At 42.3% G+C, this 26,074-nt stretch overlaps 1 protein-coding gene across 3 annotated transcripts in view; it reads left to right on the top strand.

Annotated features, from left to right (window-relative positions):
* Window positions 1-8,091: 8,091 nt before the first annotated feature.
* Srp54 (splicing regulatory protein 54) overlaps window positions 8,092-26,074 on the top strand; it is a 130,142-nt gene continuing 112,159 nt past the window's right edge. For all 3 annotated transcript variants that reach the window (XR_013896317.1, XM_080268072.1, XM_080268073.1), the window contains exons 1-3: window positions 8,092-8,246; window positions 23,132-23,372; window positions 24,350-24,493. Coding sequence is in view for 2 of the 3 variants with exons in the window: in XM_080268072.1 (XP_080124198.1) it covers window positions 8,125-8,246; window positions 23,132-23,372; window positions 24,350-24,493 (507 nt within the window). In the remaining variant the exon portion in view is untranslated. The remainder of the gene's footprint in view (window positions 8,247-23,131; window positions 23,373-24,349; window positions 24,494-26,074) is intronic.

Raw genomic sequence — 26,074 nt, forward strand, 5'->3', positions numbered from 1 at the left:
TTACGGATACATTAAATCTTAAAATTATAGATATGTATATTTTTTAATGTCGTTTCCCTGTGCTGTGGGTGGAATTGATAAATTGGAGCATTCCTGTGAAACCTGCTATATTAGTTATTATTGCACTTAAAGTTTAATTGTTGGTAAGACTGGTACGATAAGTGATTTTTAGGATGATGGTGCTTGGTGGTTTAGTGGGCAAATAAGGTGCTCCAGTCGGATTGAGTCAGTGCAGGTTTATATCCAAGGGGTGGTTGGGGTTTATTTCTCATGCAGTGCCACTCAGAGATGAGTGAGGCTGGTCACTCTCATCTTAAATGTCAGGACCATCTTGCCTAGCCCCAGGCTCCTACACTCTTCATGGGGCAACAGTGGATTAGATAGTGAATGACTGAATTAAAAGTAATTTGGAAAGGAGAATAGTCTAGTGAATATAGCATACTGTGAATTTCACCAAAGAGGGTAAAATACAGCAAGATTGACCGAAACATGCATAGGAGTATCAGCACTGATGTACTCACTTATAATTCTGTGCACAAAATTATAAGACTTTGGAACTGAAGCTAACCTGTCAGATGATACCACTATTAGAAGATCAACTAGATCAACTCATACCAGTTGCCTTTGCTGAAGATATTGATTGTTTTGACATTTTTAAAAATGTGCTTTGATTTTTCTCGGCTTACAAGTTAAGATATAAGTGCATTAGTTACAGTTGACACTACTCACGCTTTCTATTCCAATTCTGTTTTAGATCTTGACATATTACTGTACTGTAAGCCCTCTCTTTTTGCGACTGATTGATGCCAAAATAATGTCACCAAATCCAAGGGTTTTATTAAATGGGGGAAGTTTTATTTGGCTTTGAGGGGTCAGTAAAAAGCATGAATTTTCTACTCTTCCACTTTTATTCTATTGTTGAGGGGTAATACGTATATAATTAGTATACACTATTAACATAACTTTTGAAAATTGACCCATAATCAGAATTTGAGGTGCACTGATAGACTAAACTATTACCCAAGGCTGACAAAGTTAGGCTAACATTCAACTCCTGTGGGCCTCTCCTCCACCGCTGCTTCCGTCGAAGCTTCTGCCTCTGCCACCACCTCATCAAAACCTTCAAAGTCAGTATTCATTGGCAGGTTATGTTGATCTTCCTCCATGTCATCATCCACATTTACATGTTCAATTGCCTCTATCACTTGCTTGTTTTCTTTTCGTTTGCAGTTGAAACAGTGAATGATGAGATCTTGTTTACGGTCCCAGCTGACTGGGCTAAATAATAAGGTTGCCAGGTTGGCATTTTTCAAGCCAAATATTTCAAATTTGGCTTTTTAAAAACCAATTGGCCTCAAATTTTTTTGTTTGGCAGCAGTGGTTTGTGGTTAGTGCTTTGGAATTATTTGCCAATTGTGAGACTTTAGTTGCCACAATACAGTCATTCCTTAACATCTGTGGGGGTTAGGTAACAGACATATCCGCGAATGTAAAAAATCTGTGGATATCTGCTCCCCCCCCTTAACCCATTCACTGTGTCAGTGTTTGTTTACATGTACATCCTGTGTGCGACAGTTTTCAAATATTTAGAAAAAAATAGAAAACAAATAATATTGTCAAAAGATAGAGAAAAAAATCCTGAGTTCAGTGGTATATAACACAATATAGCAAACAAAAAAATAACCTCTGATACAGGTCCATGAAGTAATAAATATTCCCTGTCCGGTGGTGCCAGGCGAACGATGTGTTATGGTTGCACTGTGTCGTCAGTGTCAAATTTGCGATCAGATAAGGTGTAAAACAGCATCTGAACCATCATTGTCATCATCTAACAACAAATCACTGTCATTACTACACTCATCCAGAGATTTCATCCAATATTTGCTTGGGCTACTTCTAGCGGCGGGATGGAGAAGATTTCGTACCTTTACCTTCGGCATTTTGTAGGTAACTGAGCTGAGCTCTGCACCTCGTAAAAATGCATAATCTATGTATGGCAATATTCAATAGGGTGCCATGAATTGCTAGCTGATTTATTTCGTGCCATTTCTGATGGCGGAATTTTTGAAAGCAGGAAATCATATATGATACAGTCGCAGTAAGAGCCATTTGGACTCAGATATCATATATGATACAGCCGCAGTCAGTGGGTTAAAAACACCTCTGGACCCCCCATTTCCTTATATAACTAAAGAAAAACCCTATGTGCATGTTTACAACCACTTTATTTAATACAAGAACACTAAACAACTATTTAATACAAGAACACTAAAAGTTAACAATAATGAATGGTGTACTCCTGCAGGGCCTTTCTGACTACTGTGCCCATCCCAGCTTCCTCCACAAGGAAGAGTGTGACAGTATATTTCATTCACTGGATAATGCCATTACTGTACTAAAACAGCCATGAACTGTGCCTGGTATAATGTTACAGTGTCAGCAGAGTTCAACGAGATTTTATTTATTTATTTTTTTTTTAAGCCATCCGGGGATATTCAAAACTGTGTATGTTAAAACTGCGGATGTTAAGGGATGACTGTAAAGGGTACAATATTTTGAATTTTCCCGCCAACTATAAACCTGCCACAATGGAGGGTTTACTGTGTCACATTTCAGTCCTGACCTACATCCTTAGGTTTTTATCTCAAAGTGAGGGTAGCAGTGTAATAACTGAAATGAAATTTAACAAATTAACCACTGGTCTGACAGATTCAGTCTCAGGCCCTCACACTCCAAATGTGTGCATATTACCACTGAGCCAAGGAGAGGATCCTCACTTTGCCTCTAGGCAACATGAGCTTTTTTTTATAGACCCCATTACATCACTCTTTTCTCCTCTTGATGATAAATTTGGTGAGTTTTGAGCACACATGGTAGTGCAGCACTGAAGGCCGCCATTAAGGGGTACGTAAGAATTCCGAATTGTAGCAAGATTTCTGAATCGGAACTTGAGATTTCCGAATCTCCATTTGTTGTCTGTTTTTTGTTATGAAGTATCTAGTAGATATCTTCCTTATCACATAATGACTTTAACTGGTTGGATTTTAGTCATTTCGTCGCATGTTTGGTCTTTTATTTTCAGTCACAGAGTCTGGGATATAGGTAAGTTTGAAATTTGGAGTTTTTCATCACTGAGCACTGATCAATGAGATTTGAAGATATGTAAACAACACGCATTTCAGCTGCACCCCATTTGATCCATCAGGTTGTGATAATCCATTGCAGATCTGTTCACTGTCTGTAACTGCATATAAAAATCTCAGGCTCCAGCCATCAAAGTTGACATTTTTGAAACTTGAAAATTGCCAATTGACAAACATTGCATTTTAAGGTCCAGTTTGTGCAATATATATGTATTTCATATGCAATTGAGAAATGTGTTTTATTTGTTGAATGAATAAGCGTATGACAATAAACAACAGGAAATGAATCCCACTCTAACAAGTACACACACAACAAGTTAAATAACACATAGGACCTAAATACTTGTAGTTACAGCCCCACCCATTTCAAAATCTAGCTCCGATCTGGAAATCTCAAATTCCGATTCGGAAATCTCACACCTTTTTGGTAATCTCACTCCAATTCGGAATTCTTACACACCAACCATGAGGGATGCTGCGGACCACACTGAACAGCTAATCCCCGGGATGTAAAGACTAGGATGCTGTCAGCTAACCAACATCATTGTCCTCCAAGCCTTGCCTCACATCCCACACTGCTTCCAACCACTGTAATAGCCAAACTGAAACTTAACAAATAAATCACACTAGTCTGGCTGGAATTTGATCATAGGCCCCTGTGCTCCATATGCACGCATCTTACCACTGAGCCAAACAGAGGATCCTACAGTCTGCCATGGAACACCTGAGCCAGGAAGAGTGCTCCTTTTTTGTTCCAGGCTAAATAAACTTTCATGTAGCTCAGTACATGTCTGTTTTCTTTCCCAGTGATCTGTGAATTTCAGATACTTACAATGTGCATGGGAGGCCACTACTGGGAATATTGTTTCCTGGCCACAGCAGAACCTATAGGTTGTCCCCAGGATGTAAGGACATAATTCCGGCAACCAAACCTTCCTTCACAATCCATGTAATGACTGATAAGAAACTCTATAAACAAATGATAGTCAGAAGGAAGACTCTAATCTTGGCCCTAGGGAATCTCAGCCCACTATTTCTGGGAAATTTTACTGGTGTATGCAGGAAGATCAAGGATGGGCCTTTGTGCTATGTGTACTAATTCGGTAGGCAATTAACCCTAACTATCCCGTAGGATGGTTGGGGTTTGTTGCTTACGTAGTAGCTAGTAGGAGTAGTACAGTATATGTTAGCCTGTGGGGATGGGGCGCTGATGAGATGAAAAGTCTTAGATTCTACCGGTGTTTAGAGTGACTATCTACTTGCATGTGTGTGAGAAGGTGGTATAATGTGTATGTTATGGATGTGAGGTTATGTCAGTGAAGGTGGTTTATGTTTGTTTCAGTGAATAAGGTGACCGTTTTTTGGACTTGTAAAAATGAACTATGGGATATCTCTGTTCAATGGGAATAAACTCTGCATTTTTTTAAGAACAGCTACCTCAGTTTCTTTGTGAACATGGACAATGTACAAGGTCTGTCCAAAAAGAAAATGGACTTTTCAAAGAACAAGTTGATTGCTTTACAACTTAATCAGATTTGTCTCCTTCAGAATACTCCCCTCTACCATTCATACAATGTTCCCAACGTTTTTTCCAGTTCTAGAACACATTTTCAGGGATGGTGCACAGTTCTCATAGTGAATTTTCATCGGTCTCTTCTATCATCTGAAATTGGCAACCTTTCAGGGTGGATTTCAACTTTAGGAACAAAAAAGGTCTGCAGGGGCCAAATCCAGAGAGTAGGGTGCTTAGTGGACGATAGTTGCCTCGTGCTTTGCCAAAGAAATCTTGGATAAGGAGTGATGTTTGAGCAGGTGTGTTTTCATGGTGAAGCATCCAGATTTTGTTTGTCCACCTCTCAGGCCTCTTCCTTTGCACTGCCTCCCCCACACATTTTGTGATGTTCAAGTAAAACTCTTTATTGACTGACCACATGGAACAAACTCATGATGAACAATGCTCTTCCAGTAAATGAAGAGGATAACATCACCTTCACATTTGAGCAACTTTGATGTGCTTTTTTTGGTTGGGGTGATGGTATTCCAAACCACATTGACTACAGCCATTTAGTTTCGACATTTCACCTCCTGTTATGATGTTTTTCAGAATGTTTTCATCAGCATTCAAACAGTCCGACAGCTCCTAACTGACTGTGACTTGGTTCTCTTTTTTGCTCATCTGTAAGCAGACATGGCACAGGTTTTGCAACAACACGATGCACCTTCACTCTTTTGGTTAAAATCATGTGGCACAAACTTTTACAGATGATTACTTCTTCAAAACTTCATTTACAGTCAGGCGACAGTTTCCATGGATCACAGCATGCACTTTCTCAACGTGGTCATTACTTGTTGATGTGGAAGGCTGTCTAGTTTTGGGATCGTCTTCAGTGGATGTTCTTCCTGATTTGAACTGCTGGAACCACTTGTGACATTGTGTACAAACAATCCTCGTCTTGAGCTTGTTGCATCATTTGAACAGTCTCTGTAAAAAAGGGTGTATGTAGGTGAGGTGGAGGGAGGGAGAGGGAGGGGTAGACCGAGGATGAGGTGGAGGGATGGAGTTGAGAGGTATGTGAGGGAGGGGGGGGTGAGTTGGGGGGAGGGGAGTCAAATGGTGGGTGACAGAGTGACTTGGAGGCGTTTTGTCTGCGGCCACCCTTTGCGGGATTAGGGCGTCGGGCTATAGATAGATAGATAGATAGAAACAGTTTCATGCAAACACGTGACTGTTCAAGATCCTTCAGTGTTCAGCTTGCAACAAATTGCCAAGAGCACTAAAAGCATGTTGACTCAAGCATGTTTGCCTCAATGATTAAGTGACATGGCGTGTTGTGGCTTATGTTAGAAAGCTCAAAGTTGCTGCTACACAGCACTCCTGTTGTGAGCATGCTACACTGGCTCATTGGTATGCTATTTAAATACTGTAGTTTGGTTTCTTTTTAACAGACCTCATACATCGCTTTCAACATACCACACAATATGGGGAGAATAGAGAGAAAGTGCTAAATGGGTAGTGACATAATTGGTTGATAATGACAAGATGTTCAGGTACCGTGGAGGAGGTGACTGCAGAGAAAACCAGGAGGATGAAGGAGATGAGACTAGAACCTAGCAGCTGTGAGGACAAAGAGTTTTCCTTCAGCTTGTAATTAATCTGCGAGTTTGCAAAGGAAGATAACTGGTGAGATACTGGGGAATCTCAATGGTGAAGCTGGCAACAGCAATGATGGTATAATTTAAAGTGTTCATAAAAATGTCTTTTGATTGGTGGTAGCATTGTGTAAGTCAGTAGTTTAGACAGTGAAGAAACAAGGCTTTCAGTGGTGCTGCAGCTTCCTGCATATAGGCGTGAAAGGATTGAACTTGCTGCTGAGTCTCTTGAGTGAGTGGAAGAGTTTTGTTATATGGGAGATGTATTGTGTGCTTGAGGTGGGGCTGGAACTAGCTCTGTGGCTAGAGTGAGGAGTGATTGGAAGAATTTCAGGGAGCTGTTACCACTCCTGACACCGAGAGTGCTCCCCCTCTATGCTAAGGAATCTTTATATGCAGCATGTGTTAGGAGTATAATGCTGTATGGTAGGGAGACCTGGACAGTAAAGGAAGAGGATATGTGCAGGCTCAAATGTACAGAAATGACAGTGATTAGGTGGATATGCAGTGTGTCCCAGAGTATGAGACCTTGAGAGTTGAGAGGTAGGATGGGACTGGAGTGTATTGGTGTTGTGATGAGGAGAGGTAGATTGAGATGGTTTGGGCACGTGGAGAGGATACGGGATGATAGTTGGGTGCAGATAGTGAGAAGTGTTAATGTTGGGGGGTAGGGTTGAGAGGTAGACCGAAAGGACCTGGGACGAGGTCATTAAGTGTACGGGTATCTGGAGGGGGGGCAAGGGGGGCAGTTGCTCCCCCTTGGAATTCAAAAGTGCTTCAGTTCGTTCAAGGATGATTGAGTGATTTGAGTCAATTCATGCATTCTGTCACTTTATGCATTTGATGTAAGTCATGTAACTCATGTAAATATATGCCATGCCTATTTGGAGTGTGTGTGCTGTATTTTGATATAACCACACATATATGTATAATTTTTTTTATTTTGCCTCCCCCTTCCAAAAAATCCTGCTGACACCCCTTATTGAGTGTGACCTCAGGGATAATGACTGAATAGACAAACTGCTAGAGATTGAGCAGCATGGAGAGCTTCCACTAGGTGACCAAGGCCGATGTATGCAAGCATTTTGGATCCTTCAAAAAGAAAACAAAAGGAATTAGGCCAATATGGCACTCTTACCAACTTTAGTGGCCAGTGGCCAGCCAGCTCCTCATTTGCTATAACAGCAATGCCTATCTATCAGTACCCTGATGCCATAATCCTGTAAGAGGTGGCCGTTTGTCTTTGAGTTAGTTGTTTTACGGGGAGGGGCATTAACCCTCCACCAACCCATTTATTGACACGTAAGGAATAACAGCAATGTACCCATTGAAATGGCCATGTTGTTTTCATCACAGAGGCTTCTGATATTCTGGGCTGCATCCCATGTGCTATACGCTTAATTAATGGGATAGTGGGGATGAGGAGAAAGATGAAAAGTATATGGATGTGACCTAATGAATGAATGAATGACCAGCTAACAAGAAGAGTTGAGGTAAATGATAGGGTTAAACATTTTATACCATTAAATAAAAACGTAGAATGTGGAGCGACTGAGGAAATACTGGAAATAATAGTAAAAAAAAAAAAAATGAATGCTGCCGAGAATGAAATAATGAGAATAAAGAAACAGAACTGATGGGAAAGTACAGTACGTGTGGAGCAAATGGAACGAGTTAGTGCTGTTATGAAGACAGGACAAGCCGAGCGTCGTTGAGTTTATAGAGAAGAAGGAGACGAATGGTTGAGTGGCCGTTGGCGTGGTCGGTGCAACGGGTGGGCACAGTGTCAGCGAACTTTTAATTGTGATTGCTAGGTGCCACTCAAGCAACCATGAAGTCTCGGACGAGGATTGTGCAAATATCTAACATAGCCCCTCAGGCTACAAAGGATCAGATGTCGACTTTGTTTGGCTTTATTGGCAAGATCGAAGACATCCGTCTGTATCCCACCATGTAAGTTAAATGTTTTAGTTGTTTTGTCATGTATCCTTGAACCTCTGTCTTCGTAGTTTTCATAAGTTGTGGCGATATGCTTCAAGCATTTAAATTTTGAGTGTGATCATTACTGTCCACAATTGCTGGTGTTCATTTAGCTTCATGGTGTCGCTGAATCCTGGCTGCTGCCTCAAATCCCTTATTCCTTATGCCCGTAAGCACGGAGTACGTATCAGTGTAAGGAATCATATAAGCTATGTAGGTGTTAGTATTAATTGTGATAATGTCTGTACCATCCATCTTCTAGCTTTTAACATGAACGTCTATCAAGCTATCTATTGCCAGACGCCATAATCCCGTACGGGATGGCCATTTGACTCAGAGTTACTTGTTTTACAGGGAGGGGCTCTAACCCTCCACCAACCCACTTGACACGTACGGAGCACGTATGGTTTGGTTATATGGTTACCACCCAGTGTTGTAAATGGTTTCTTGGCTTACAGGAAACCATTTGGCTTGTCACTCAATGTAAAGCCACCTGTAACGGAAAGAAAAGGATTAAGTAGTGACAGGAAAGATGGGAGAAATAGGAAGAGAGGAGGACAGGCACAGAAAAAGAATGATAAAGGCTTAGGAAGAAGTAGGCAGCACTACATCAAGTGAGTGAACATAATTGTTATATATCGTCCTCCCCCCAACAACAATGCTGATAACCCAGCACAACTAAATTTTTGACTAGACTTCTGTCTTTCCAAAGTGCTACCAATTCTTGGGTACTGTTACTTACCTCTAATCATTTGGCAGTCAAACACAGCACTCCCTTCCACCAGTCATTCTTGGATTGTTGTGTGTCACTGGATTTGCACCATTAGGTAACAATGCCTACCGTACATATTTAAGCTCGGGCAATACTCTAGATCTTGTCTTCACATCCGAGAATGACAGAATAAGAGAAATTGAGGTACTGCTGCTGTAGTGAGTCCCCTGGCCAACTGTGGACAGTGTCCGGTGCTCCTATTATAGTCAGGTTGGTGTTGTGACAGATGGTTATTTGTACTCCAAGCGCTCCTGGCATAAAGCCAAATACAACAAAAGAAATTATCATTTGCGTGAAACAGACTGGCAGTATGAATTTCAGAACCATTGATGCTATGTATGACAGATTGCAGTCCATCCTAAGCCAATTAGTTGACCAGTATGTGTCGAATATGCCCAGCACGTTGTCCCCACCTTCTAGATCACCTCCCAAGGCCTTGAAAAACCGTCACAGAAAAGCTTGGGAAACAAACGAACACTCCAGGAGCATTGTGGAAGACTATCTCCTGAGGCTTCTCGAGCTCTGTCACACGTCTTCTCTCTCTGTGACAGCTTTCATAATTACACATATGCAAGTCAGTCACTAAATGTCACTGATTAGAAAACTACAGGTCTCCTCAAAACCATTTCACCAATACATCCCAAATAAGAAAATAGGTGCACTTTCAGTGGGCCCCATGAGGTTGGACAATGGAGTGTTATCATCTGACTGTACTCAGATGGCAGAAACTTTTTGCTGCACATTTTTGTACAGTTTACTCAACACATGTTCCATATACTCCCCTCCAACCAAACTTTCAAGGATGCCCTCAATAGAGTGACGTTATCCATGCAAGAAGTGAGAAATGGGCTTGTGGCACTGGACCCAAACACCAGTCTGGAACCTGATGGTCTGCACCCAAGTCTTTTGAAATATTGCCCAGCCTTAACTTTCCCCTAGTTTTTGATATTTCAAAAGTCTGTCACCATTGGTAAGTTGCCACAGTATTGGAAGAGATCCATTTACATTCCTACATTCAAGAAAGGCTCTCGAAACACACCTCTAACTACAGGCCTATTAGCCTAACTTTTGTCTGCTGTAAAACTCTGGAATGAATTATTGGAGAGGCATTGTACAACTACCTTGATACTATTGGAGTGTTGTCAAATGTACAGTATGGATTCACACAGGGCAGAACAGTTGACAACCAATTGTTACTTGTGTATAATGATACTACAGCATGGTTGGATGCTGAGTACATGTGATGTTGTCTTGTTTGAGTTTAGCAAAGCCACTGACTTTGTCAACCATTCGATACTCACTGACAAGCTGAGGCTACTCAGGGTCATTGGTTCCTTGTTGACCTGGATGTCTGACTTCTTGTTTGGCTGCACCCTGCAAGTGTCTGGTCCAGCTGTACCAGTTCCTCAAGAAATGTTCTGAGTGGTGTCCCCCAGGAATATTTTCTAGGCCCCTTGCTCTTTCAGGTATAAGTAAACTTTCTACCATCATGTACAGTATACGTTCCAAATGCATATTCTTTGCTGACAACGTGAAGATTTATCTCAAGTTACGTCAAAACACCTGTTCCTTGTTAGCTGTAGATATAAGTAGCAACTTGCCAGAAGGACATACCGTAGATGTGATGTACAAGGTTGCTGAGTCCTGGGTTTTACGTTTCAGTCCCAGCAAGTGCACTGTACTATGATGTCAGAGAGGCCCAGTAGATGGAAACTCCATTGGCTCACTTCAGCATTATCTATCACATGAACAACACCAGTCTCTGTAGAAACTGCAGGTAAAGGCTTGGGTATCTTGGGTGACAGTTCTCTGAAATTTCACATACACGTAAGAACTATTGTAAAAGTAGCAGCAGGCCTGGTAAAAATAATTTACTGAAATCCACCCTCTGTTTATGTTGACTCTGTTCAAATCCCACATCAGACCTTTCATGGAGTTTGGCTCCACTGTATGGAAAATGGGGTACTACAGTGACCTGAGGCTTCTTGAGTCTGTACAACGCAGATGGACTAAGCAAATCAGTGGCCTGTCCGAACTCAGTTATGCTGACCATCTGAAAAATCTGGACAAGTATTCCGTAAAAGAGAGACTGATCAGAGCTAACTTATTAAATGCTGGAAAATCTTTCATTACCAGTCCTCAATCAAACCGCATGAACTTTTTTCTCTTCCTTCATTAACTTACACAAGGGGCCATAGATTTAAGGTGACCAAGCTCCTCACTTCAGCCGATTGTAGATGCAGGTCTTTCAGTATCATATGTATAGACCTCTGGAATTCTGTCATATGATGCAGTTAGCGCTGACTCAGTTGTCTATCTATCTGTCTATTGCCAGACACCTTAATCCCGCAAGGCCACAAACAAATCACCTCCATGTTGCCCTGTCCCTTGCCATTTCACTTCCCTGCTCCCAGCTCGCACCTCCCTCTCACGTATACCTCTCCACTCCATCCCTCCATCTCATCCTTGGCCTCCCCCTCCCTCTCCCCCCCTCCACCTCACTTACATACACTCTCCTCGTCAGCCTCTCATTCTCCATCCTCTCCACATCGCCATACCACCTCAGTGTGTTTCTCCTAATGCTTCCTATCACATCCACACCACAATGCTCCTTCACTTCCTCATTTGTCAGTCTGTGTTTCCATGTGACTCCACATGCTTCTCTCAAATAACTCATTTCCACTGCTCACACTCTTGACATCTGTCCCTCCAACAAGGTCCAAGCTTCACTTCCATACATTAGATTTGGTACCATGTCATAATACTATCATGTAGTAACTTTTTCACTTCCATGCTCATTTTCCTGTTTGTTATCACTGCTTTCATGGAACCAGCAACCTTTTTTCCTTGTTGTACCCTTTCAAGCACTTCACTGTTTAAACTTCCATCCATACTCATCACACTACCCAAGTACTTAACCTCACTCATATTTTCCATTTCCTCCTCATCCAACGTCACTCTACATTCACTGACTTCATTTCTCTCGAAGATCATAACTTTACCCTTCCCTCCATTCACCTTTAGATTCCATTTGTTACACACTCTCCCAAACTCATCCATCGAGCCTCGCAGCTCCCCTTCGTCTTCACATAACAACACAGTATCATCTGCAAATAATAGTACATGGAGTTTCCAAACACTGCCGTCTCTCATTAGGGCCACTCTAACATCCACTGCACTGCACCTTGTATCTCTCTTATAACTCCATCCATATACAGATTGAACAGCCATGGAGACATGACACATCTCTTTTTCAATCCAACCTTCAAATAGAAAAATTCACTCTGTTCACTCTCCACACGCACTGCAGCCATACTCTTCATGGCATTCAGCAACTTCCCACATACTCCATACTGGTATATTGGTATTCTTAATATTTCCTCAATCCTTGTCTGTCCACCCTGTCATATGCTTTCTCCAAATCCATGAAGGCTGCATACAACTTCTTTCCCTTCTCTAGAAACTTTTCCTCTAAAGATCTAAGAATGTATATCTGATCTAAGTTGTATAATTTAAAAAGTCCCTGCACTCACACCTATGTCATGTCATGTTTGATTACATTGAATAACCTCGATTCACAATTTGAAGTCCTTCCAGAAGTGTAACTACCCTGCATATGGCACAAAACTCATCCCCTGCTGTATTATATATTCTGATAACATTGCATATAGGAAATGGGGCTGGTGTGCCAGCAGGTATGGGCTGCCCTAATTCTTGAAAAGCAGACTCCAACCGAGCCATACTGTTAAACTGTAATGGGGTAGCCAACCAGGTGAGTAAACCAGGGGACCTGGAGCGGTGCCATCTTTGCTGTGGGTCTACCCCCTAGAGGCTGTTGAAACAGAGGAGGACAGCATGGGGGCCAAACCACTGCAAACCTCCCCAGCCCCTCACGGGGCCCGAGAACCTACATTTCATAATTTTACCACCATTCGACAAGACCAGGCTGACGGCAGTGGCGGTGGACACATCACACTGGTACACAAATCCTTCAACTTCTCAGATACCAGTGCACACACAAAGTCACTTCTTCCCTCACATGAAACCACAACAGAATTACAGTCAATTATAATACTCACTGGTTACAAATAACATATAACAATTGCCAACACATACATTCCCCCCAAATCGTCCCCCACAGTACCACACAGTTACTATCCACAAATACACTACATCACTGACATACCCATCATCATCCTGGGTGGTGATTTAAATGCCAAGATGTCGGCCTGGCATGTCAACAACCCTGACACGGACAGAGGGCTGGTACTACAGTCCCAAGCAGGACATCCTTTCATACTGAATAATCTCCATCAACATTCCCATATCAGACACCAAACCCTTTTCCTCCCATCGTCCCCAGACATCATCATCTGCTCCCCAAACCTCGCCCCCACAACATCCTGGAGAGTGGTCAAAACCCTTGGATCTGATCATCTTCCAATCATCAACACTACCAAAACCAGAATCACCCCAGCTGGCCACAGATACACATACACTAATTATAAGAGAGCCAACTGGGAGGCTTTCTCAGCCGAAACAGAACAACATTTCGAAACATTAAACAGTACACCCATCACAAACATCAACACTGCTGTGCACACTTTCAATACAGTTATACAAAAATGCAGACAAAAGACACATCCCTAGAGGTAGCAGAGTCACAACCCCAACTTCACTCCAGAAATTCAAGGCCTCATCAGTCAACGGGACACACTATGACACTCCCCAACACACTGTACACAAGACACCATACAACAAATACAAGAACTCAGCACTAAAATAAACAGTAAAATATCAGAACAGCAAACACTAAACTGGAATAATTATCTCCAAACACGACCACAAAACAAACACCAGCAAACTCTACGAAACACTAAAGAGCATCACACTTTCCAACAGCAACACTACACAATCACATGCTGCCATCACAACAACAGACACTGTACCTTCAAACAAACAACAAGCAAACTCTCTTATTAATCACTTTTTACATGTCAGCTATCTAAACCCCCATCGCGACGACCGACGTATCATCTGATGTAAGAGACAGTTCCCCATAGATCCAGACTATGCACCTTTCACTTACAACCAGACGAAGCATATCATCAGCAATCTTAAACACTTATCTGCCTGTGAACGACAACATAAGCAACATTCACCTTAGACACCTTAGACCACAAGGTATAGAATCACTCACCAACATACCAAACTACAGCTAGGCTACTCACACAGTATAATACCCAACACCTGGAAGCATGGCATTATCATCACTATCCCTAAACCCAACAAAAACCCCACATTACCTTCCTCACACTGCCCCATCACACTCCTCTAAAGTCACTGAACAACTAGTACTACAACTAGTTACACCTCACACCCCCCTAGCCCAATCACAACATGGCTTTAGGCCACTACACTCCACAAACACTCTTCTTACAGACCTTACACAGAGAGTTTTTGATGGCATGAATTCAACCAGGGCACCACACAGAACACTCCTAGTCACACTGGACATTAGCAAAGCTTTTGATGCCATCCCCCACCACAACCTCACAAACAAAATATTCAACACAGACATACACAATAACACAAAAAGATGGCTGGCAGATGTGCGCATGTAACATTTGCCGGTCAGTCTTCGAACATCAGAAGCTTCACAAATGTCGTCCCCCGAGGATCTGTTTTGTCCCCTACGCTCTTTAACCTGTACATGCACGACATGCCCACGCCCACGCGCCACAGATACACGTAGCTTCCTGTGCAGATGACATAACACATGTACACACCAGAATGCAAACACAGTCGCACACATCCTCCTACCTTACCTCAACACACTACACGAATGGTTCACCACAAACAGGCTCAAAATAGCCCCAGCCAAATCTTCAGTGACCCTTCTCACAAACTAGACAGCAGAACACAGTCACATTCGACACCTTACCGTAAACAACACTCCCCTGCCACACACAGACACACATACACAAAATCCTTGGTGTAACATACAATACATCAGTGTCATTTAAACAACACATCACAAATATTAAAAATAAAATAACACCAAGACTCAGTGCCTTGAGGTCACTTGCCCATACAACATTTGGACACAACAATCACCACCACAGTATACAACCAATATATATATTCAGTGATGAATAATGCAAGCCCTGCTTGGGCTTCAAACCTCACTAAAACACACTGCAACACTCTACAGACCATACAGAACAAGGCCCTAAAAATAATCACAGGCTGCACAGCTACCACACCCACAGACCACCTACATCAAGAAACCAAAGTCCTCAAAGTCAAGGATCACCTAGACATGAGAGGCACCCAAATTCTCACTGCAGCCTCCACAAATCCATAGCATCCAGTACAGCACATCCACACACACCAAGGAATGTCAAAACAACACCCAGCGCACGATATCATACACAAATACTATCATCTCTCCCCCCTCACCCACCTTGGACCTCCATACTCAAATCACTCGCCACTCCATTCAGTCACTTAAAGACAACACACAGCTGCATGCACAGCCTCCTGATATCCACCCTTCTGAATCCTATCTCCCTCGTGAGGGCAGGGTCCCCCTGGCCAGGCTGAGATGTAGGCATCATGCAGCCCTTTTAAGTTACCAGAAGAGGCTGGATGACTCCTTCGCTGATGCCTGTCCAGAATGTAACACAGCACCCCATACTATTACGCACATTATGGAAGACTGCATTGCACAGAATCACCTGCACCAACAAGCTCTCCGGGAAAGCCTGGTTGTGGCCATGGCTTTCCTTAGGGACTCGGGGCTGTTTGGCCAGATTGCCTAGAGAACAACTACTACCACTACCACTATCAGGGGAGTCAAACCATTCAGACATTTTCCTGCCCACTTAAGTCAGTGTTTCAGTAGGTAGATATTAATTTTCGTTTTCACTTAATTTTTAAATTCCTCCCTTGCATACAAATATTTTAGGTTGTGTTAAAGCTTAGGTAGCTGCAACTTAACTACTGTACATGGGTACAGTGACTGCAACTGTCTCCTTACCATATCACGATCTTCAGGAAGGTAATTTTAGTACAGTATGCACCACATTTATCTAACTATTTTATGCGCAAAAAGTTTAGAAAAAAGATAAATTTTACCTATTTTAGAGTGTTAATGAAGTTGCTATTTTGCCGATGGCAGCCTGTAACCAACAGGATGTGTTGATTGCCAATGATCTCGTTGGTGGGGTGCGTTAGTGCATCATATCTGTAGGAAACAAAATGATCCAGCCAAACCTATCTTATCCTAACTGGGGGCTTTGTCCCTATCAGCTAGGGTTGCCACTTTACCTAACCTTAGAGAGCCTCTGAATACCTAACAGACCAAATCCCAGTCTGAGTCTTAACATACTAAACCTACTCTTGTTCTGGTCAAACCTATCTTATCCTAACTCATCCTATTGTATCCTAACTTAACTGAATTTATCAAAACCTAACATATCAGTAGAGAATTTGAAAGTATGCCAAGAGTAAGATGTATAGAAGTCGGTGAGGCTGGGGGACTGACAAGAGATCAAGCTGGCTGGATGAATGTTTATGAGGAGAAGTGCATGATCAGGGAATTGGCACTCCTTTTTATCGTGATGGCGTACGGATTGGCTTTGTTGGATACGTTTATATGGAGCTACAATATGTGGTGAATGTTTTTGGTGTATCAGATAGAGCCAGGATTCCGGGGGCTTGAATGATGAGTAAATGGAAACATGACCCATTGGATTGGGTGAACTTTGGCTGTCTGGATGTTGCTACTCACCCTGCCCTAGAGTGGGAAAGGAGGTCCGGATGATGATGATGACGACAACGTAAGACATGCTTTTGGAGTTTGGCAGCAAGGTTTGCTCTTGTTGGTAACTTCATTGGGGTGACAGTATGTGTAATAAAAACAAGTCATTACATATTTTATTGGTAAAATTTTAGAAATCCCTAGTATCCGTTATAATTTATGAAGCATACCAAGTAACCTATGAGACTAATTTCAGTAAGAAATAGGGAAAGACCTCACCTGTGTAGCAAAGAATTAATGAGGTAAAGCTTATTTTAAGATGAGGGAGAGATCCTGCATGGTTTATTTATCCAAGAATTGGAGAAGGCATTGATGAAAGGGAAAAAATGAGTGAAAAAGTTACGCTGTATAATAAATGGCTTGTGATGAACAGATCTTTAGCTCAAAAGAATGATAAATTTGAAAATTGAATATCTGAGTCTATTGTTTGCCTTATAGAGGTTACGAAAAGGGAAAAAATTAAAATCTGAGTAAAGTTTTTATTGGAAGTCCAAGCTAGGTTAAGGTGAAACTGGAGGAGAGCTCCCATGCATAGAGTAAACATGACAATGCCTTTTACCACTATAAATGTAATTTCTGGAGAATTTGGGTGTTGTGAATGAAGTACAGTATACAGTGTCCTAAAATATTCATCAGTTAACGGATGCTCTCCTGCAGTGTGTCACTAGGTGAGACTGCAGGAGAGCTCCCATGCATAGAATTGGCAGTTACCCTATCTTTTTTCTCGATAATTTGTATAAGAGTTATTATTGTGATATATTGAAAGAGTTATGGAAATGCGTAGTTTTGAAGAAATCAGTTACATAATCTTGTCAGTTTTACATGCAAACCATATTAAGTGGCCAACTGTCATGTTGAACTTTCAGGTTGATTTAGCTCCAGAGTTGATCTGTCACTAATCATGTGTCCTTGCTAACCTAACCTAATATGACAACCAAACCCAGGGCTATTCAGTTGGCGGCCCACAGGCCAAATCTGGCCCTTGAATCGTTTTTCATTGGTCCTTTGACAGACTCGGAAGATTGCTAATAAATAAACATAAAACAATGTTCTAGATTTTTTTATTTTTTTTATTTATGTGTTTAGTGGAAAATGGAAAAGTAAATAATATATGAGAGAGGGGGGTGTGAGTTGGGAGCGGGGCAGTAGAATGGCGGTTGACAGGGCGACGTGGAGGCGATTTGTTTGTGGCCACCCCGAACGGGATTGAGGCGTCTGGCAATAGATAGACAGATAGATAGATAGAAATATTATGTGAATTTTTCGTTTTGTTCTGTGGACAGTGTAAGTGTTTTGATAGCAGACATGGGGCCAAAGCCAGCTTTGGCTCTGTCTTCATGAAGCCATGGTTTTTAGGTCACAGCTTCAGCTTTGTAACTTTCCAAGGGCTTCGGCTACGGCTTCAAAGCGAAGGGGCTGGCTTCATCCCTAACTGCTCGCTGAAGTAGCAGAGCCTGAAAATTCTTTACAGGAACAGAACATGTTTACAACATGTGGGATAGTGGAAACAATGCTTCTTAATCTTGCTGTAAGAGGATCATGATATGAAGAGGTCTAGAACATGATCATGATATGAACAGGTCTAGAACGTAATGGGATAAGCGGTATTCCGTACTACAGCTTAGGCTTTGTCTTTTTGAATGTTTACCTGGCTTAGGCTTTGCTTCATGACTTTCCAAGGGCACCGGCTTCGGTGTCTTGACTTTTGAAGGGCTTCAGCTTCAGCTTCGAAGCCAAAGAGCTAGCTTCAGCCTTATGTCTGTTAGAGGAAAATGGAGCTGAAACAAATGTATGGCCCTCTATTAATCTATCTATCTATCTATCTATTGTCAGATGCCTTAATCCCATACGGGGTGGCCACAAACAAATCGCCTCTACGTCACCCTGTCCCCCACCATTTCACTCCCCTGCTCCCAATTCACACCCCCCTCTCTCATATACCTCTCCACTCCATCCCTCCATCTCATCCTTGGTCCTCCCCTCCCTCTCTCCCTCTCCACCTCACTCACATACACTCTTCTCATCAGTCTCTCACTCTCCATCCTCTCCACATGGCCAAACCACCTCAGTGTGTTTCTCCTAATGCTTCCTATCACATCCACATCCACACTACAATGCTTCTTCACATCCTTATTTGTCAGTCTGGCTCTCTATGTGACTCCACAGGCTCCTCTGAAATAACTCCTTTCCACTGCTCTCACTCTTGACTTGTGTCCCTCCAACAGCATCCAGGCTTCACATTCATACGTTAGAGTTGGTATCACAATACTGTCATGTAATAACTTTTTCACTTCCATGCTCACTTCTCTGTTTCTTATCACTGCCTTCAAGGAACTAGCAACCTTTCTTCCTTGTTGTACCCTTTCAAGCACTTAACCCTCCAAACTTCCATCCTTACTCATCACACTACCCAAGTACTTAAAAGTACTCACATTTTCCATTTTCTCATCATCCAACCTCACTGTACATTCACTGACTTCATCTCTATCGAAGACCATAACTTTAGTCTTCCCTACATTGACATTTAGATTCCATTTGTTACACACACTCCCAAACTCATCCACCAAGCCTTGCAGCACCCCTTCGTCTTCATTTAATAGTACAGTATCATTTGCAAACAACAGTACAGGGAGTTTCCAAACAATGCCCTCCCTTATTAGGGCCACTCCAACATCCACTGCCGTACCTTGTATCTCTTTTTATAACCCCATCCATATACAGATTGAACAACCATGGACACATGACATATCCCTGTTTCAACCCAACCTTCAAATCGAAAAACTCTCTCAGTTCACTTTCCACATGCACTGCAGCCTTAGCACCCTCATACATACTCTTGACAGCATTCAGCAACTTCCCATCTACTCCATATATTCATAATACTTTCCACAATCCTTGTCTATCCACCCTGTCATATGCTTTCTCCAAATCCATGAAGGCAGCATACAACTCCTTCCCCTTCTCTGGAAACTTTTCCACTAAAGATCTAAGATTGAATATCAGATTTACACAACCTCTTCCCTTTCTAAAGCCTCCCAGTTCTTTTCTAACTAATTTCTCTGTTATTTCCCAGACTCTGTCAATAAGTGTCTTACTGTATACTTTTCCTGTTACACTAAGAAGACAAATGCCCCTATGATTACCACACACTTCTTTCTCCCCCTTCCCTTTGTACAAGAGATTATTAATCTGAGTTTCATAATTCTGGACACCAGAATCGAAGAGAATGTACCGAGATGGTATGGTCATGTGGAGAGAATGGATAACAATAGAGTGGTGAAAAAGGTATATCTGAGCGAATTTGAAGAGGGAGGAGGCGAGGTAGACCAAGGAGAAGTTGGAGAGATGTGGTGGATGAGTGTGTGACGAAGAAAGGTTTGGAAGTCGGTGAGGATAAGGAACTGACAAGAGATCGAGCTGGCTGGATGAATGTTGTGAGGAGAAGTGCATGATCAGAGATTTGGCACCCCTTTTTAATGTGACAGCGTCTGGATTGACTCTATCGGATACGTTTATGTGAAGCTACAAAATGTGGTGAATGTTTTTGGCGTATCAGATAGAGCCAGGATTCCAGGGGCTTGAATGATGAGTGAATGGAAGCGTGGCCCATTGGATTGGGCAAATTTAGGTTGTCTGGACATTACTACTCCTCACCCTGCCCTAGAGTGGGAAAGGAGGTCAGGATGATGATGATGATGATGATAAAAAAGTATAAACATCTGAGCTTTTTTTTTGTTATTAATCCTACAATTATCTCTAGCATCTTAAACATCTATATGGAGTGGATAAAAACATTGTGCATCAGAGGGGTGGGGGGCATCATGAATACAGCCCTGACCAAAGGGGGGCACAGTGCTAAAAAGGTTGGGAACCCCTGATCTGTTGCATCATCCGCTTACTGATATACTTCCCCCAGCACATCTTTCCAGAATATTTCATACTCCTGCAACTTTTGTAGTTGTTAGTTTGGGTAGCTGCTTTTTTAATTCCATCCCTCTTGATATATAACAGCCACATATGTATGGCACAAACACAGAAAATCACCAGGCCTTGTAACACAGGCACTGCTGTTAGGATAATACTTATTTTGAAGAATTTACAGTACTGTCACCAACAGCTTTCCTCTAGCTTCGTGGCCATCACATATTCTTAGTAGCTACCTGCTACAAAGCATTTCATTTAACCATGATAAAAGCTGTCCTCTGATCCATTAAAGCTGTAGGTATACAGCTACTGCAAATTGACTTAGGACCTCCCCCCACAAGGTATTGAAAAACACAGAAATCATAGTATATCACAATGTTTGTTCATGAAATGCCATTCATTAATATGAAATCATGTTTCCCTTATTTTTCAGGCCCAGTTGGATGCATTTTGGCTTGGAATCACTTAGATCTCTAAAGTAATCTAAGGACATTTCTGTGCACCAAACATTTGTCAGTTCAGTCTTGAGGTTGTCCAGATTGGGTGTCTTCCTCTCTGCCATGATTTTCTTCATCTTTGCCCAGCAGTTTTCTATTGGATTTAGATCCTGACTGTTGCCAGGCCAGTTGAGGACCTCAATCCAATTATCCTAAAGCCAATTTGTTACCTTTCTTGACTTGTTACATGGAGCTGAATCGTGCATGAAAAAGTCACACCCATCAATAGCAAGAAAGTTTAACAAACGATCTTTCAGAACTTGAATTTACCGGCCACCGTTCATCATCAAGTTCTTAGGAAGAAAGTAGAGACCTCCCCTTCCCATTTTATCTGAGAAACACCTCCATACCATTACTAATTGTGGCAGTGGCACCGTGTAAGCAGGGTCATATCGACTACGGGAGGCAGGGCGACGAACCTTGGCAGAACGCACCTGGAACGCTTGAAATGTGCTTTCATCAGAAAACATAACTTTTCTCTACTCATCCAATGTCCAGTGTGCATACTTCTTGGCAAACTGAATGCACTGCTTCTTCATGTGGTCAGTGAGAAGTGGTTTCTTGGCTGTGGTGCAGCTTGGCAAACCCAGCTCCTGCTGCAGGTGGTGTTGGATAGTTCAAATTGAAACGTTGGGATGCGTTCTCTTCAATTCTGCTGCTGTCAGTCAAGGATTCTTGATTACTTCCCTCTTCAGAAGCATATCTGTACCTCTGGAAGTTGTCCTCTTCTTTCCACCGCCATGCTTGTGGTCTGGTACGACATCAGGTGGCAGGCCGCACACTGCAGCAAGAATCTTCATGACGGTCGATTTTGCACGTCCAGTACATTCACAAATCATGCTGATAGGGACATTATCCTGCCTCCATGCAATGGTACGGACCCTGTCATCCCTTGAGCAGTACTTTCCAGTCATGACAACTTGACTCTAGGAAAATAACGGGGCAAACAGTAATGCATACGAGAAAAGAGGGAGGTGCAAGCTTGGAGTGGCGGGAACATACGCTCCCATTCTCGCTTCTGTTACACTGATGTGCTGAGTGTTTCACCACCTCCCACCAACACCAGAGGAGTTGCCAGTTACTTCTTGCCCCCAAAATTCACTTGGTAGAGGCGGAAATACAGAGCAAAGACAGACAGCTCACCCATAGAAGCTCTGTGTGTGTAGGTCCTAAGTCAATTTGCGGTGGGTGTATAATGTTCTGTAGTTTCATATCCTGAGTATTTTAACCTTGTGGGTGTAAGAGTCTGTGTTGAATATAAATGTTAGTGTACTGTATGCTGGTATGAAGAAGGCTTTTAGGGCAAGCATTATTCCCCGCAAGAGTTGAACCTTGAATATTATTTACACTGTATTTACATACCAGTTTGCAACACAGTGTACAATATTGCATCCTTTGTTGTATCAAGATTGTTATTTTTGTTGTTATTATTGTTGCATCCATCTATCCATCCATCATTCAATCCTATGTCGCCCCATAAGGAGTGTAGGAACCCGGGGATAGGCAAGTTGGTCCTGACATTTAAATGATGCGAGTGACCAACCTCACTCATCCCTGAGTGGCATTATGTGAGCAATAAACCCCAACTACCCCTTGGATATAAGCCTACACAGGCTTTATCTGATTGGAGCACCTTAATTACCTACTAAACCTCCAGGTGCCATAATTTGGTTATATGGTTACCACCCTGCATAGTAAATGGTTTCGTGGTGTACAGAAAACCATTTTGTTTGTCACTCAGCGTAGAGTCACCCATAGGCAGAAGGAAGAGGAAAAAATGAAGGAAAGAAAGACAGAAGTTATTGTTTCTAAAAATGTTAATATCACATGTTATTTTCAGACGTGATGTTGCCATACCAGTCCAGTCGCGAATATGCTTTCTCAAATTCCATGACCGTGACTCTGTGTTGGTTGCCCAGCACCTCACCAACACTGTGTTTATTGACCGGGCACTCATCATCATTCCCTTTACCACTGGAGAGATGCCAGATGAACAGCGAGCTATGGAGATCCTCGGCACTGGCAGCACCATCCCAGGCATTGGACAGGAAACTAAATGGCCAGCTCATGTGACAAATCAAGTTGGTTGTTGAGCCTTTCTGTACAATGACAATATTTTTTTTCTTAAATTTTTTTGCACTGGACAGTTTAATGCAGATCAGGTGAGATACCATGCAAGGAAGGCGTTAGTAATGCAAAAGTTGTATTTAATCCATTTAGGTTGAAATGTCTGTCCTGATGTGAATAAGACTGTCTGGAGATAGCAAGAACTAAGGTAAAATCCATCATTGGATTTGAGGTAAAGAGTTTAGCCTCTTCTGTTTGATGACACACTGGTACAATCTTTATTATTTTACCTTTTGTTACCTGTTCATAATTTTACTCAACTTTGGGATATTTCAGGGGGAAGGCATCCTGGTGTGTGAGAGAAAAAAAGTTAAACTATTTATATGTCAGAGCTGGTAGTGGAAGAAGAATGGTTGAAAGGGGAGGAGGAAGGGAAGGAGGGAGGGGTAAAAAAAGCTCTTTATTGGTAACTGTTGTTTTAGTTTTTGCATACAGCACTTTAGAGTATAATTGTGTATACTATATATACGGTAATAGACCATTATAATGGACTAATTAGGAGGAAACAGGGTCTATTAAGGCCAAAAGTTTGTTAAATCTGAGTTCTCCCCCATGGGAATTCAAGCACATAATCACATGTTTGATAATAAATGAGTACAGTATCATATTCTATTACTGAAAATGAAAACTATACCCATTTTACACCAACCTGGCCCATAATTTTGCACTTTTGTAGCATATTTTGGTTTGGAAGGACCGTGTAAAGTGCCCCATATAAAAACTAATGTCTGATATAGCTGAAAAACAATTCAGTGGGCTCAGGGGCATTTGGAAGGGCCGCGTGATGCACCTCATTTAATGACCATTATTCAGTATAGTTGACAAATGTTCAGTGGGCTCTGAGGAATTTGTTAAATCCAAAATCTATAATATTGAGGTTTCTCATAGGGAGGATCTACCGTACTGTAATTCATTTCATTATGTTCCCCAGATTGAAGGGATTGTGCTACGAACCCTAGACCCCCACCTGGCTGAGAGTGACTTGCCTCCTTATCCCCCACTTCCAGCCACAACAGAGTCACACAAGATTAATGAGATCAGACGTACTGTCATATTTGACAACCTTGACCCAAGTGTAAGAATATATGTGTATCTATTTATGCCAGTAGATATTTACTGTTTTAAGATGTTATGTTCCGTATCATATTGTCTCGTTTATAAAGGCTCCAGCATGCTTGCATTCCTTGGTCTTGGTCACCTAATGGTGGCTCTCCATGCACTTTGATATTTTGCAGCCTCCCTAATGAGTCCCTTATCTCTGAGGTCACACACAATGACCTTGTCCCAGGTCTTTTTCGGTCTGCCTCTCGCAGCCCAACACCCAGTGTTTACATTTCTCACTTTCTGCACCCAAGTCCCATCTCCCATCCTGTCCACATGCCTAAACCATCACAGTCCACCCCTCCTCTTCACAACCCCAATGCACTCCAGTCCCATCCTTCCTCTCAGCTCTGATCAATAACCTAGCCCCCTTCCCCCCAGGCCTCGCAAACAAGGACACACTACACATCCATCTAATCATTGTCATTTCTGTACCTTTGAGCCTACAAATATCCTCTTCCTTTGCTACCTATGTCATACGGCCATACAGCATTACACTCGTAACATTTGCTGCATACAGGGATCCTTTAGCATGGAGGGAGAGCCCTCTCAGTGTTGGGAGTGGCAACAGCCCCCAGAACTTCCTCCAACCGCAGCCACAAAGCTAGCTGTATCTCCACCTCCAGCACATAACATGTTCCTCAAATAACAAAACTTCCACACACTCAAGTGACTTGCCAGCGAGATCAGTCCTTTCACACTTGACAGTCTCTACATGCTTTCCCTGACACGCTATACACATGAAGTCAGCATTATCTTGTAGTCTACCTCTACTACCATTACATGTCTTGTGCACCCACTTATCACAAATGCTGCACAAGATGGAGTTACTCCCCACACCATTGTGACAAACTGTACATGGCCATGCTCCCTCTGCTTTAAGAGCACTGCCACCATCCATAGATCATCCCTTCCTTTATCTGCATTTACTTTCAACTTTGAATGAGGAATTTGACTGGAACAGGGAAGGTTTGGAGTCAACAGATCCAGTGTTTGGCCCTTGGCCTTTGATTGATGCTGCTGCTCTTAGCAGGGAGATAATAATAATAATAATAATAATAATAATCTGGGATGGAGTACAGAGGGTGGATAGGACACGAAATAATGTGATTCGTGAAAGATGTGGAGTGAGGAAGTCTGTGGACACCAGAATTGAACAGAGTGTACTGAGATGGTGTGGTCATATGGAGAGAATTTATTACAATAGAGTGGTGAAAAAGGTATACATGAGCAAATTTGAAGGAGGGAGGAGGCAGGTAGGCCAAGGAGAAGGTGGAGAGATATGGTGGATGAGTGTGTGAGGAAGAGAGGTTTGGAAGTTGGTGAGGCTAGGGAACTGACAAGAAATCGAGCTGGCTGAATGACTGTTGTGAGGAGAAGTGCATGATCAGGGATTTGGCACCCCTTTTTAACGTGGCAGTGTCCAGATCGACTCAGTCGGATACGTTTATGTGAAGCTACAGAATCGTGGTGACTGTTTATTGCGTATCCAATAGAGCCAGGATTCTGGGAGCTTGAATGATGAGTGAATGGAAGCGTGGCCCATTGGATTGGG

This window comes from Coenobita brevimanus, chromosome 26 (genome assembly GCF_032717465.1).
Source record: "Coenobita brevimanus isolate Jiangsu-jjx chromosome 26, ASM3271746v2, whole genome shotgun sequence".
NCBI classification, from domain to species: Eukaryota; Metazoa; Arthropoda; class Malacostraca; order Decapoda; family Coenobitidae; genus Coenobita; species Coenobita brevimanus.